The sequence below is a fragment of the Dermacentor albipictus genome, chromosome 2 (genome assembly GCF_038994185.2).
Source record: "Dermacentor albipictus isolate Rhodes 1998 colony chromosome 2, USDA_Dalb.pri_finalv2, whole genome shotgun sequence".
Classification (NCBI taxonomy): Eukaryota; Metazoa; Arthropoda; class Arachnida; order Ixodida; family Ixodidae; genus Dermacentor; species Dermacentor albipictus.
Window position 1 is genome coordinate 137054065 of NC_091822.1, and position 15412 is coordinate 137069476.

Sequence of the window (15412 nt, forward strand, 5' to 3'; positions counted from 1 at the left end):
GCGTTATAAACGCTAATTTTCCACGCGCGGCGTACTAGCATTCCTTATGCGATGCCGGCACACGCTCACGATAATCTGCAATAACTAACGCATTCACGCTGCATCGGCACACGCCGCAATAATGTTCGAACCTCGCGCACAGACGTGAACATACCTACATGAGACACTCCAGTTTTCCCAACGGCGTCCACTTCTTCGCACACGTATAAGATATTGGGCTTCAGGGTCTTGGAACCAGAATCTTTGAACCGAGAGCAGAAGGCAGTCCACGAAGTGTCGCACAAGTCGTGACTAGCTAACATAGCAATATCAAGATAATAGCAAAGAACGGGAACAGCGGACAGACAGTTCAAGAAGTAGATCAGTAATCGGCACGGTGTATGGAGGTCAACAAAGCAGGACGCGCAGGCGAAAGTTCAGCCACGAGCTGAGCAGGCCAGAATGACACGTGCTAATAGGAGCACAAGCACCACTTGTTAACTGCGCAGCAAGCGATGTGCGTCACGGCTTGATTGGATCTCATAACGGGCTGCAACTTAGGCTGGAAACACACAATGCCGTCCCCATGTTTAACGTGGGCGCTGCAATTGTGGTCGCTGCAGTAAAACAGGGGGGGGGGGGGGGGGGGGTATAGAACAGCAGACTTGGCCGCGACGTGTCCGACCTACACAACAGAAAACCCAGCAAAAACGTAGATGGAGAAAAACCATAACCATGATAAATTATTACTTCAGAATCATTGCGAATATTCTCTTCGCGGTAACGTTACAGCACAGTACGAACACTAAAGAAAGCACTTTAATGTCTATAAAACTCGCTAAAATAGGAACAAATATTAAATGAAATCGGCAAACGGTAAGGAAAGTGCAAAGTAAGAGACAAAAGGAAACAAATACGGCGATATAGCTAAGGCACATCACATCGCTGCCCAGGGTTCATAGGCGACGCAGGAGCACAGCCAAAGGCGTGAGCGAAGCTCCGGACGTGCCTCAGCGACTGGTCGCAGATGCCGGCCCAGTTTCCGGCAGAATCGCGCCCTTCGCAGTGCGCGAAGCAAAGTGACACGAAGAAGAGCTGCGTTGCCGAGAAGCTCTCGAGTTGAGAGATGGACACTCGGTTTGCCGCGCCGCTGTCACTCTCCATCGCGTCGAGCAGGGCGCCCGCCGTTGCGGCAACGGCAACTACGGCGTCCGAGTCCGTGGATTTCGACTTGTCGGTCACGCAATCCTTCAGCTGCTTCACTGTGGCCTTCGCTGATTGGTCGGAGCTGTACGCCGTCAGGAAGAGCATGCCCAGGGCCCACGCCACGTGTGCTCCCAGGCCACCGTAGTTGATGGGCGCCGTCAGTCCCAAGTCGAAGAACGGGAAGGAGAGCGCGGCGGGCAGCAACTGGAAGTCCCTGCGGTCACCCACGGCGTGCAAAGCGAACAGCTCCAGCGAATTTATAACGGCAACAAGAATCCAGTCGTCAGGACTGCTAGGGATGAGCGTCGACGTGCGCCAGTTCTCCAGGAATGATTTGGTCATGTCCAAATCGATCGGACCCCGTGTTGCCTCGTGGGCGGCCTCGAAGACCCGAAACGCTCTGGACAAGGACGACCAGTTGGTAACGACCTCAACGTTCTTCTTGAAGTGTTGCCACCTGGACAGGCGCCTCAGGAAGCTGTCGGCCACAGCTCGCGTGACGCTTTCGGCGACGGCGCGCGTCTGGCCCCGGAGTACTTCGATGCTGTAGCCTCCAAACAGAGCATAGCGCGAGAACGTGTACGCCGCGCTCACGCAGAAGGCGCCATAGTAAGCCTGAGCCCTCCTCACGCGGCCACCGTGGTAGTTGAGGACGAGCTGGCGGTTCGCGTACAAGGCGGCCAGCTGGACGGTACACCACGACGTGTAGCCGTGCGCTCCTTCTTCACCGTAGTTGTCCCAGAGGTTGAAGAAAGCGTTGACGAAACGCCGTCCAGTCGTGAGCAGCTGGAAATGTTTGCCCACGGAAATGTTCAACCTCTTCAGAACGTCGATCCAACGACTCTCTTCAAGTCCCAGAAACGCTCTTTCAGGAAAGTCCTGGTACTCCGTGCGATCGTTGTAAGCTTCAGTCAGCGTGTCACGAAAGGAGTCCTCGGCCTCCACGACGTCTTCGAACGACACCATGTTGTTGCCGCCGGGGCCGCCGAATGTTTCCATGAGCTGCTTGTAGTATAGCTCCAGATCGCTAACTTCACGCGGCCGTATGACGAGGTGAAAAGCGACACCAGGATCGACTAGGAATGTTGGGTCACCCTTGTCGGACAAGCGGGGCTCCACGCGCAGTATGACGTGCCAGCCGAGCCTCAATGAGCTGAAGAGCAGCGTGTGAACTACGTCCCTGTTCGTGCTGCGGCTCGGCCACGTGATGCCGGCTTCTAGCAGGTACTTCTTGACGGCCGCCAGTTCGTCCCGCTCACCTTGCAGCACGTCGTCGCAGCTCCGGTACACGGCTGCCGCCCGCTGCAGGCTGTTCTGGCCCTTCGTTGGCACCTCGATGGTGCGGACGAAGCGCGTCATGCGCTCCACGGCTCGCTCGTAGAGCTCTTCGCGGACGCTCAGACGGTGCTCTCGCCGCCAGCCGCCGCACACGAAGCGGGTGAAGTTGTGGCATGGTGCCACCGAGTCGTCGATGGAGGACCTCAGCAACTTGCCGTACTCCAAGCATTCGTGCGACCAGCAGACGCTGGGCGGTGGAATGGGACTGCCGGACATCAGGACGACGGCAACGATGACTACCGTAAGAACACAGGTCAGGCACGCTCCAACGACGAGCATAGGAAGCAGCGGCCGAGGCTTCTTCGATGCGGTCGCAACCGGTTGGAAGTGACTCTGGGGAGGCACTCTGACGGTTCCCCGTGCCGTCTGGGTGCAGTCCGAGAGCGCCGTGGCATTGGTCGCGCCTCGCCACGCGATGCTCGACGGCGGCTGGCTGCCATCGACGTGGTGAACCTCGAAATCGCGGCGGCCAATTATAGAGCTGGTGTCGTGCCTTTCATCATCGACGAAGGGCGATGCAGTCGGAGTCAGCGGCCTCGAAACCTCGGTCGTTATCTCGGCTGTTCGACTGCCCGGGTATCGCGAATCGACCTGTGTCGGTGCATCGCGGGGAGCCCGGACACTGTTGTCCTGGTCCGAGGTTGCGGTCGCCTCATAAACAGTCGCATGTTCCTCGCCATCATTCGTTGTTAGATCACGAGACCGTCGAGAGGACGAGCCTTTCGCACCCGGCCAGGGCATCGGTTGTCGTGCCGTGTCAGTGGCTTCAGTACCGTGGTCGGTGACGTCTAAGACCGGCGCCTCCGTCGGAGTGCAGCTGAGGCCACGTTGGTCCTCGGAGCTCAGACTCTTCTTGCTACCGGACGAGGAACCGCTACTGTGTCTCTTTACTTTCCGGTGGGTAACTGCGCGGCGTGAACGCAACGCGTTCGAATCCATCAAGTTCGATATAGTCACTGGCTTATGCAAGCTACAGTCGATTTTCTCTGATCGAGATGTTGACCGACAGAACGGCTCCACGCAGCGGCTCGTCCTCGTGACGCGAGATCCGACGGCTTTTCTTCTTCTGCACGAACCACGAGCTGAACGTGCCTGGCCGACTTCGTTTACTTCCGAACGTGTATCCACGAGGACAGAATCGACCAGAGGCTGTTGTGTCAGAACAATAAATATCTCTCAAACAAGTCCTACCGAATGCACTCACCGAGAACCGTTAGCTTTTACAGTGAAGCTGTTGAGGTCTACTTCCCCCAGGATCGTGTCCGTGTGTTAACACAAAACGATCGACATCTGGATTGGCTCCAGCGTCGTCTTCTTCCACAGCTGGCTGGTTGGCGCCCCTCGGCGCTACCACGCGAACGCGCTCGTGCCACTGCTCCCGCGTTCGTCGTCATTAACTAATAAATTAAGAAACACAGCCGAGACCAATTTTACAGCGAAGCAGTTAAGAGGAAGCTTTAGCTCGGGCCCAACTCCGACGCGGCCTATTCAAATACATGTAAAATGCGAAAACGTTTTTCTGAGCTAACCCCTGCACCGATTTTAATGAAGTTTGTTGCATTTGAGCGAGCAAGTTAAATTCTAGTGACTTTTGGTCGCGGAACTTTTATTTACGTTTATTTTGTTAAAAGGATTTTCAAAAATTCGAAAGCTCTAAAAAAAATACAAGCACGAAGTTTACAGATCCATAGCTCTGCATAAAAAACAGAGATCTCGGTTCTGTAAACGGGATTCATTAGATCATCGAAAGCGGACATATTCGGTACGTTATTTTATATCTTACGTGAATTTTTACGTTGTTTACAAGGTTACTGCAAAAGCTATATTTCATATTACTAAATTTTTTTGAGATTCATGTGTAACATATGAATTTTGTGTGCTTTAGATGTACTATTAGATGCATTTCACAGAATTGTATTATCAATTTCCGTTGCTGAGCTACAGAGTTGTACACTTGATAGTTTGCTTTTTTTGAAATTTTTCTATTTTTGCCAATCTTTAATAAAAAATTGACGGCCTAAACCAAAAATCCACAACCAACAGTCACTAGATTTTAAGTTTTTTTTCTTTTAGATGCAACAAACCTTGTCAAATTTGGTAAAGTGGTTGCCGAGAAAAACAAATTCTCCTTTTACATGTATTTAGATAAGGGCACCCGAGCTAAAGCTTCCTCTTAAGGGCTAGTTCCGACAGGATCGTGTCCATGAGTAGACACAAAACTCCCCATATATGGGCAGATCCCGAAGATAGTGCAATGCCGGGCCGAACCATGGCGGAGGTGCAGTTCGCCATTAAGGGGCCCACATACACAGCTTCGGTGGTCATCCTTCACAGAGTGGAAGGGCACTGACTTTTTCTTTCTTTCTTTCTTTCCGTTTTTGAAGGAAGAAACCGGCAAAAGAAAAGGATTCATTCGATCGCAAAGCAGAAAAAATGCAAAGAGAAACAACGTTGCTTTCACTTGCTTAGAGAGAGAGAAAACGATAAATGAATGGTAGGGATGTTAACCAGGACTGAGCTCGGTTGGCTACCCTACACTGGGGAAAGGGAAAGGGGGACGGAAAGATTAAAAGAAGAGAAAGTCCACTGGGGATATCAGTCGGTCACTCAGTCCGGATAGTGCTATCCGGACTGAGACATAGTGCTACTATAAGCCGCCTTATACGGTGTGATCATTCTTAAAGGGACACTAAAGTGAAAAATGATTTCTTCTGAATCAGTAAATTACCGTTCTACAATACCAGAAACGCCACTCTTACAACGATAAGACGTTTGGTAAGCCAGAAAAAGCGCAAGAACGAAATACGGGTGGCGACGACTAGAGTTCCCGCACCTGGGGGCTGCGACGTCTTGGATTCTGAGGGTATCTTCTAGGGCCTACTAATTATATATAGCGGTACAGACTGATTACATTGTGTTCTAAAGGAACCAAATATTAAACATGGCAAGTTTCGGGAACCTTTATTCAGCCAACGCGGCCCAAATGCGAAAACATACTTTGGAATCCCTGCCGTCACGCTGACGTACCGGCGCTGGGGTTTCGGCGCGAAATTCAAATACTAATACTTGGACCTTCATTTTCTCATCTAATAATCAAACTATATTTTTTAAATGACTGCATGCAGGCTTCTCAAACAATGCTACATTAGTCTAAACTGATTTATTGTTTCGCTTTAGTGTCCCTTTAAGCTTTGCGTAAGAATGATCAGGTAAGAATGAAGGTAAAAGAAATTATTGAAATGGGTTGTTCGAAGAGGCGGACATCAATAGCATGAGAAATCGAAATACATATTCATCTAATTATCAAAACATAACCAATTAACTTCCGAAATTATTATTTTACGGCACATATTGCAGTTTACAAATTGTAGCCGGTGAGTTTTCAAGACGTATTCCCTTGAATCTCTGAGATGACACCAGTTTCGAGATATTATTTCCCAAAGTGTGGGACTAAATACATGGGTGTTCCAGTTACTTTTATGCTTCAATGCATCTAAGAAAGTTTTATTTAAAGAGTAAGTGGAACAACAGTGCATTTTCACGGCGAGTTTGACGGCGCCTATATACGAACTGGTGCCGTTCTGGAAAGTCGTTCTAAGTGGATACACCTTGCACACAGCTGCAATCCGTAAATTGCAATATGTAATGTAATTAATCAAGAATTAGTTATTTTTAATTATTCTATTACATGTTTCAATTTTTCGTGCACGTCCGCCTCGAATAATCCAGCTCAAGGACTACAATTACGTCATCTGGAACAGACGATATTTAAAAAATCCGGGAAGTTTACATATAATGAACCGACCATAGTAGCACGTGAAGCCGTGGTGGGCTAGAAAAAGAAAGCAAAAATCCAAACGAATACTTAGCAAGGGAGCTTTTTTTTTTTTTCATTGGCTCTTTCGCCGGCTTTCGTGGTGGTTGGCGGCCGGAATTTCTCCACCGACGCAAAGCCTGGCGCTTTCGCGAAGCATGCCTGATAACATGTCGGAGGATTGAAAAGGAGAGCTCGCGTGCGCCGCAACCACAGTTGAGGCGACAATTCTGATCCTGGAATCGACATCAGAAGGCCTGGAATCGACATCAGAACGAGATGAAGAGGAAACGAATCACCCAGGAAAGGAGGGATCCTTCCAAGGGGAGCGGAGGTTAGGTTTGCGGCATCTACCTAACCTCCCTCCCTACCACCCGGCTCCTTCCGGTTGGGAGGGAGGTTAGGTGGATGCCGCTTTAGCGGCCACAGACGAATAAGCGATGGCATGTTCTGTTATTTAATGTGTTAATGACATGGTGATTTGTTGGTAAATACTCATTGGAGATTATACGAAAGTTATCGTTCCCGACTGGGCGGAGAATGCATACTCGGAGCGGGCCCAGGTGGCACGTATACACTGTAAAGTTCGCCTCCCTCGCGGGTAACCTGACTGCCATTGCAATACAAAAAGGCTGAAAAATGTGTCAGTGAAAGTTATCTTTGTCATCGATAGATCTAGCTTTCAATCGCACATTATGAACCATTACACTCTTGTGTTGCCAATATTTTAGGAAGCGTGTCACTGAAGTGAGACAAAAAAAGTGGATTTTAAGATTGTAGGTATCTTGATGCATGGGATATTTACGCGCCGGCGTGCGCAAATGGCGGACGCCGTCTCCGGTCTATGCATTGTAGAAACGCTAGAAAAGGGGTTAGTGAGTTTTCGCGTAAAAATATTTTTCTCGTATATTCAGATTACACTCCGAGAGCTGTCATGCCTGTAGGTTGTTTGTAAGTCGTAGTTTGCCATTTGTCCGCGTATTTTAGCTTGAGAAATTGAATTAGTTCAGTGAATTTCTTGCGTCACATGGAAGGCTTGGTATGCGTGGTTCGAAAATCCTTTTGCTACCAGAGAGCTTGGATTTATGCATAGCGTTCGCCGCCAGCGTTTCCCGATATGTTACGGTTACGTAAGCTGCAGTTGCCGGGAAGCATGAAAAGCAGTCAGGGGTCTTTGAATGCTACCGCGTTCCACGCTTAAAGACGAAGCTTAAGCGTCCTCCAAATTTAGCGTATACACTCTAAAAAAACGTTTACGCCCTTTGGGGTGTATACGTTCCACACAACGATAATCGCCATCTGCCTTGCTTGCGTTTCCTTTCTTGAAAATGCCGCGCACGCTACTTTCCTGTCGGCAATGCTATGTCATGCTGATAACGCGCATGCCGTTCGTTACTGAGATGTACCGGCCTCGCAGCGTTAAAGAAAGGAAATGCGGGCAAGACAGATGACGTTTATTGTTGTGTGGCAAGATACGACTCAAAGGGTGTAAACTTTTCTAACAGTGTAGGGAAGACATTCAAAAATTTTACGTCAATTCGAGCATTTCTTCGTGTTTTCTACTCTTTGCGCCATCGGCCATTTTTGGTACTATGTTTTACGGCGAAAGCCTTAAAGGGACACTAAAGGTAAATATTAAGTCAAGTGAAAGCGATAGATTAGTGCTCGAGAATCTCTAAGGCGTCACTATTATCGCGAACAGAGCCTTAATGATAAATTGAGGTAAATGCAGGACATGATTAGAGACTCCCCCCAGGATATTCAAGTACTTGCCCGATGACCAAAGCACTCCTTTGTCACTAGTACTGAACCACTCATTGCAAAAAACATCCTTGTATTGTAGTGTAAGATGAAATAAAATGCTACTTGTCCAGTTCTGTGATTTCTACAAAAAAAGAACTGATTGAAATTACCCTCGACAACGACGCGAAGGTCGAAAGGTTTCGTTTTCGCCCGACTCCGCGCCGCTCACGCTTGTTTTACTGGCTTGCGAAACTCGCACAAACTGCGAGTAGCAAGTAGCAGAGAATTCAACGTCCACGTGATGTCGCGGCATGCCCGAACGGCCTACCCACTTGATCAAAAAGCAGCTGCAGCGGCTAACCCACCGCTTTGTCTTGACTCGGTACCGCCGTCTGTCGGGTGACGCTTTACTAAACGACGGCAGCAAAGGGTGGTCATGGGGTCGTGATGGCGAATTGCAACGTCACCACTCCCCTTGTTGGGTGGCGGGAGATTTGAATTTCGAAAAAAGGTATTCGGACCCTTCGGGTGCAATTTTCTTGTAAAATAGGTCTTTTCTTGGCACGAAACAAGCGTTGCGAGGTTTCTGGAATGGTATTTAAACAGTCCACGTCGACTTATTTGCCTTTAGTGTCCCTTTATGTGGCTCATACTCCAGATGAGGCGTGAGGTGCACTCATATGAGCTCGTCTCGCGCACACACGCGCTCGTGCCATTGTTCGCGCATTCTTCCACAGCTGGCTCCCATGCTGCTTATCAAGCCATAAAAAAGCAAGGTTAATTAAGATAGAGTTAATTCCGGCACGCAAATCCACGACCTTCGGTAGGAGTCGAACCCTCGAGCTTATGCAGAAGTCGAACCCACGGCGTTTAGTGTTAAGGCGAATTAAGCACTGTTAATAGTTCAGGCACTCGAACTCACGACCTCTGGTGTTAATTAGGGCGAAGTTAATTAAGGTAACGTCAACTAAGACACTCGAACCCACGACCTTTTGTGGGAGAAAACTAAGAAGTAACAAGGCATTGTGACTGTCCATTTTCGGTCACGCCGTCACCGGATTTTCGCAAAATTGGGCATAAGATGCTTTCACATTAAAATGTCTGCGCACCGTGCCTTGGGTGCACGTTACGGAACCCGAGGTAGTCAAAATTAATCTGGAGTCTCCAGCTACGACATGCCTCATAATCATATCGAGGTTTTGGCAAGTAAAATGTACTTTCTTTTTAATACTTAGCTACCATAAATTCTAGTGTTTTGCCGCCATTCTTATTTGTTTTGTTAATTGAAGTAAATTCGACAATAAGAAAATGCGAGTGTGGCCTAATGGTTAGAGTATCGGGCTGTGTAGTGGGAGACCGACGTTCGGTCTCACTATTGGGAACTGAAAATAAAAATGGCTGTGGCTTAGGTAAGGTTAAGCCCAGGATGCGAAGCATACTAGCCTTTATTTTAGTTGTTGAACCACTGTTTAGCTTGGTGAACTGCTGTTGCTTGGCTATATTTGGTTCGGCTAGACGAAGAAACAACTCATGCGTTACTCTGCTTCGCCTTGGACGCGGTGAGCGTCGAGCAACGCAGCGTTCGGCGCGGCAACGAAATGTGCGCCTGAGCAAGCGACGCACGCCTGAGCCTTAGAAACAGCTCGTTTCTAAGGCAACACCGCATTCACTAGAGGCGCTTCTGTACCGCTTTGAAGCATCGTACTCGTGGCTCAGTGAGAATATGTACATGTCGTGTAATTGATCTTTTTGTTTGCGTTTGTGAAAAGGCAATAAAGAAAAAAAAACTCGTGGCTCAGTGGTAGCGTCTCCGTCTCACACTCCGGAGACCCTGGTTCGATTCCCACCCAGCCCATCTTGCAAGAGTTGAGCCAAAGCCACTTCTCCTCTGTCGTGACGTCACGGTGTCGCGTGGTATTCAAGGCGACACCGCCGCGCCTGAGGAGCTGGGTTGAGCTCTCGTAATATGCTTCGCATAAAAAAAAATTGCCTTCACTGACTTTTCCAGATGCTCTTCTTTTGCCAGAAAGCCGCGCGCGCCCGTAGCGGCAGTCCGCCAAAGATTACTCGGGTGAAAGCGTGCTGGCTCCAGTGTCATCTGCTGCTGCCGTGCAAAGTGTCGCGTAGAATAGCACGAAGCCACAACTTCGGCTGCCGGCGAAGCGGTGCTGGCAAGGCCTAGGTAGCTGCGTAGTGCGGCCGGCGGTGTGGCTGGCAGAAAGCCGTCGGGGGAAGATCACCGCCAAAATGTTCGCACTCGTAGTCGATATCGGCATTAAGCGCGAGATCATGCAGACACGCTCGCTAGCCTGACGGCCGTAGCAGCGGCGTACCGATCCACATGCCGTTCCCTCCGTGCCCAAAAAAAGTCTGTCGACCACGTTGTCTGTACACGGCGTGCACGTCTTGGCCGGCGGCTTGGCTATGGTAGGCTAACCGAAGTGCCGATCACGCGTGATAACGCCGGTCACAGTTGCGTGTTCGCGCTGGCGCAGGGCGCTTGTAATCTATATTGTTCCCATGTCACGAATAATGATTGCAAGATGTCGACGAGTCATAAAATCCGCAGGCCTTATTGCTGGCCCTTCGCAGGCACCCCGTTTGCTTTTATTTTTTCGCGCATAGACCTGATCGCGATTTTTTATCGCCGATATGTGCATGTATGCTTATAACGAACATAGGGTATAACAGAGGTTTGACTGTGTTTGTGGAGTGTACATGTTGTGGCGAGATTTCCGTGGGTGCAGGAGCGCGAGGCATTTTGACATCAGTGGGCACCTGCGCAGTCCATAGTGGTTAGACACCTCCAAAGTGCAAGAGGTTAAGCGATGGGAGCAGCACCAACACAGAAGACAACTTACATTGGTCATATTTCAACACAGTGTTTTGCTTTCCTCTCCCAACCAGTTTCGTTACTGCCAAGCACTAATACAAATATATCCTGCATGTTCTAACAGGCACAGTTCTTATCTGCAGGGTGTCAAAATCCTTCGGTCAGTATCACTTGTCAGGGGCCACACGAGTCATTTCGCAACAAAAAACGGCCAGGAGTCTACCTCACATACAGGGCTAGCGTTTTTTATGTATCTTAGATATGAGAAATACTTTATATTGAAAGCTGATATTTGCTGGAATATTGCACAGATCCTTTGCGTTGAAAATGTAGACTCAAAAATTTCTTGGTGTTCTTTCTGTGTGAAGCAACATTAGCATTTCTATATCGTTCATTTTGTTTTATAAATTTTTTGTTTGTATATTTTCGTATTCTTTCCAATAAACATTGTTAGGGACTAGTACCATGGAAAGAGAATTTCTTTTGCCCATGGTGCAGGGCCACACCCACACTCTATCATGTCAGATGGGAATGTAAACACAATCAATCATTCCACCAACACAATGACCCGAGTACAGAGCAATGGGAGAGTCGGCTTACTAGCTGCGAGCTCACGGCCCAAAGGGCCTTAGTGCAGCACGCTAGTGAGGTAGCTAGGCTCAGTGGAGCCCTGGAATAGGGGCCCACCCTTGCCGGAAGAGGCTCCAAGTCGCCGGCGCCCAAGAAGACGACGGAGACCTCGAGATGCTAAATCCTTGAAAGAGCCAAATAAAGTTTTTCTCTCTCTCTCTCTCTCCTTTACAATCTGATACTCTATAGGTTTAAGCATCGACCATGCTCTTTGAGAGATTAACAAATATTTACTTGACTACACGAAAACTACTGTTTTTCCAGTGGGTAGGAAAGTGTTAAATCGTAGAGCAAGGACGCATCGACAACAAACTATATATATTACTTATATACACTCACACGCACAGAAGCTTTACCGTTTCATGTATTTCCTGATGAAGGCTGGGCCTCAGCGCAAACGTAGGACATAAAGCACCGTTTTTCCATATGTGCCTCATCAACCTACAAGAGCGCATATATATAAAAGCAACACATGAGCATTCCCATGTTGCCATTTTTCTGCCTGTCCGCGAGTCTCAATGCAACAATTTCATATACTGCTGTACTGAAAGACAAGCTCAATTATCAACATTTAGGATTTTATTCCTACTTAACATAAATGTTAAAATTGTACATGACTATCACACTTAAGCCATTATATAAGTTGGTCAGAACTTCACATAATGAAATGCAGTCAAAAGATGACTTAAGGATTTAACATCAAGGCCAGGCCAGTATGAAACAATGATGAAGTGTACAGTACAGTCCACTCTTAAAGAAAAAAACCCATGTGTTAATAAAGCCAATATAACTGAAATGCTCCTACATTACTGAGGGGAAAAGATGGCCAATAGTGTGCATTAGGCCGATATCTATACCCTAAATAATTGTCGGCATGTTATCGCACCTTAATTCAGTAGCAATTTGCAGGCAAATACTGACTGGGTGTTCCCTTTGACAGTGCACCGTACTGTACATTATGACAAAATACACCAAAGCAGAGTTGCATCCAGGCTACAAGCATCGTGGCTTTCCGATACTCACATAGTTTCTGCTCTTCTGTGCACTCGCAGCTTATGCAGAAAGAGCTAAAATGCGTTCAAGGCACCTTCATAAATAAGACATTAACTACTGTTAAAACTTTAGCAGTGCTCTTCTGAACCGAAATTAAAATTGCACAGGACTTGATCTACAACGTCAAAACAGCTTTGTGCAAATTTTGTCCTTTACAACAATATCAGCACACAACTTATGTTGTGAAAACGCATAGAACAAGTTGAAAGCTGCGCGTACCCAGCACAAGTCCTGGCACTAAAAAAATGTACATTTAAATCTCACAGCAGCACCACTATAACAATACTTTTTTTAGCAGGGATTTCACATTGCTTCAGGTGTCTTAAAATACTACATCTTTAATAAGGCAGAGTACGATATGCAACATACGGAAGCTGCATCTTGGCAGTTCAACTGTACAGCTACACAGCACGAAGACCTGACATGTTATGCACTGTGTCGGACGCGGGCAGCAAAGCCGGTGCCACGACCAACAAGTGAGTCGGGATCCCAGTCAGGCATGTGGATGGTGCACTTGCTGATGAATATCATGGTCACATTCTCAGCATAGGGGAGGTCCGGAAGCAGCTGCAAGTAGAAAAATTTAGTTCCATCTGAAAGCTGCGAGGCTCTGTCGGCAAGAAAATTTAAATTTAGCACATGCTTTCTGGCTTGCTGTTGACTCGACGCAATCACCCTACAGCACACAATCCATTAAAACCTTCATGACTATGTTGGAGTTTCTTAACAAAGGCCAGGGAAGTTAAACATGAAAGTAAGACAGGACTTGTCCTGGTTCACCCTGCCCTGATTCATTCTCATGTTCCAACACCCCTCCCTCCCTGCCCCCCCCCCCCCCCCACCGTGCCTTCGTAGTTCTCCTCAAAGAAATAAGAAAATTAGACATAAATAAAAACAAAGAAAATAAATTATTAAAGAAAAAAAACTTTAATATGAACGGATGAACAAACATTCTGCTGCCTTCATCACCATTACATCTGCACCAGAATTACCTTATGGCATGCAAAAGATGCCACGAAAACTAGCTTGCAAAATTTTCATGGGCTGCTGAGCTTGCTTTGCCATACAACAAAAAGGAAACAAGATTGATGCCATGACAAAGGACTCCAGCATGCTTTTAGACCTCCACAAGGGCCAGCAGAGGCTAGGAACATGCATGGAAGGCATTCAAGTCAAAGACCCTGCACTTCTTTCCAGTACACACTCGAACCTCCTTATAACAAAGTTGAAGAGGGAGCCAAAATTATTTATTTATATCCGTTAGTGCCCTTTGCTGAAATATGTGCTCATTGGTGTGCACAACTTTAAACATGCAAAGAACACAACCTTGCAGCCCGCGAAATCCCTATGCAGCTACGTATGAGATGAAACCCTGGCAAAACAACAGCAAAGGAACATTCACATGATCTCTTAGCAACTGACGTGACGAGAGCTGCCTTCTGCTTCAATATGATGGTATATTGTGCCCGAATTGCACTTCGCTAGTTCATGCAGTTGTCAAACTGGTGAAACAGTGATATGGTCGAACAGAAAAGCAAGCATGCCGTGACGTGAACAAAGTCCATAGTGGTAGAGAAGCACGCGGCACACAACATGGAATGCTGACTATGCAGCCGAACTGCTACTCCTACGTGGTCTCACTACGTGAGCAAGGAGGTTAGGGATACAGCCAGTCATCCGCAATGTAGCCAGTGAGGCTTGCCGTGATGGTTTGATTTGGGCAGCCAGTGCAGCGTGACACAGAGAGACATAGAAGTAGATGCATTGGTCCTTCACACCACCATGCATTGCTGGGCACAATCTGTGGCTCACTATCGCCATACTACAGTGAAACCTCGTTAAACCGTAGTCGGCCGGAGCTCAGAAAAAGTACGTACTAAACGGTAGTACTGTTTAAGCGAAATCGCATGATATCGCCCACTTACCTGTCGAAAACGGAACTCAGAGAGAGTGCGATGAAAGGGGAAAAACATGCAGTATTTATTCACTTCGTGGGACGTAAGTGTTATTTTCGTTTGATGTCGCGGCGGCCTAGCACGACGAGAGCGGCCTCAAACTTACTGAAGCTGCGTGCCAGCTTCTCAGCCAGCCCCCCTTCTCTCGGCAAACACTTGCACGGCAGATTCCTCGTTGGCGTTACGTATTCTCCGTGCACGCGCGCAGTAGTGCTGCATAAGTCCCTGGGCGCCTTTTTCATTGCCGGGTGCCGGAGTTCGGAAAACCTTTCGTTTGGAATAGTTACGTTATCGCGCCCCTGTTCTCCTTGCGACGATCGCATTCATGAGGCTGACGTAACGCGCAGCTTCTGCCACTGTCGGGCCTGAATAGCCCGTGCTGTCGCTTTCCGTGTCGTCCTCATCACTGTAGCTAGTTGACACTTCGGCAACAACAGCGGCAACTATGGTGAAAAGTCGAACCTCGTAGCCGACATCTCTTCGCGGTCGCAGCAGCGCTGCCGAGCAACTTCGCATTCCAAATGCCACACACTGTAGTCAACAGCAGATCCATGTCGCGGGCCAGCGCCGACTTCTTCGTGTCACGTTCGGTAGCACGGACGATGTCTAATTTTTCTTCTATGCTGAGCACCCGGCGTCTTTTTTATCCTAGCTTCGGCATGACGCGAGTCCTCGCTTGCACGACGCCACAACGCTCTCTGGCACGGCGTCCATGCGGCGGCGAAATGATGTTGATGTTGATGCGGCTTCACGTGCAAACGCACAGGGCGCTTGGAGGCCGTAGTACCGATCTCTGAGGCTTGTTGTTCTGCCGGGCCGCCCGATGGAGACGACGCACCGCCGTGTTTGCGCGATGAAAAG

The 15412-nt window shown here is 48.3% G+C and overlaps 2 protein-coding genes across 2 annotated transcripts in view; both read right to left on the reverse strand.

The window, feature by feature from the left end:
* Positions 1 to 906: 906 nt before the first annotated feature.
* On the reverse strand, positions 907 to 3462 carry LOC135918915 (neprilysin-1-like). Its single transcript, XM_065452617.1, has one exon. The coding sequence runs from the start codon at positions 3460 to 3462 to the stop codon at positions 907 to 909; it is 2556 nt and encodes an 851-aa protein (XP_065308689.1).
* A 9454-nt stretch (positions 3463 to 12916) lies between these two features.
* SMC5 (structural maintenance of chromosomes 5) overlaps positions 12917 to 15412 on the reverse strand; it is a 96855-nt gene continuing 94359 nt past the window's right edge. The window contains exon 25 of the mRNA XM_065452067.1: positions 12917 to 13163. Within this exon, the coding sequence (XP_065308139.1) occupies positions 13023 to 13163 (141 nt within the window). The 3' untranslated portion in view covers positions 12917 to 13022. The remainder of the gene's footprint in view (positions 13164 to 15412) is intronic.

Excerpts from the sequence above, each read along its gene's own strand:
- LOC135918915 (XM_065452617.1), bottom strand. The coding sequence starts at position 3,462 with ATGGATTCGAACGCGTTGCGTTCACGCCGCGCAGTTACCCACCGGAAA.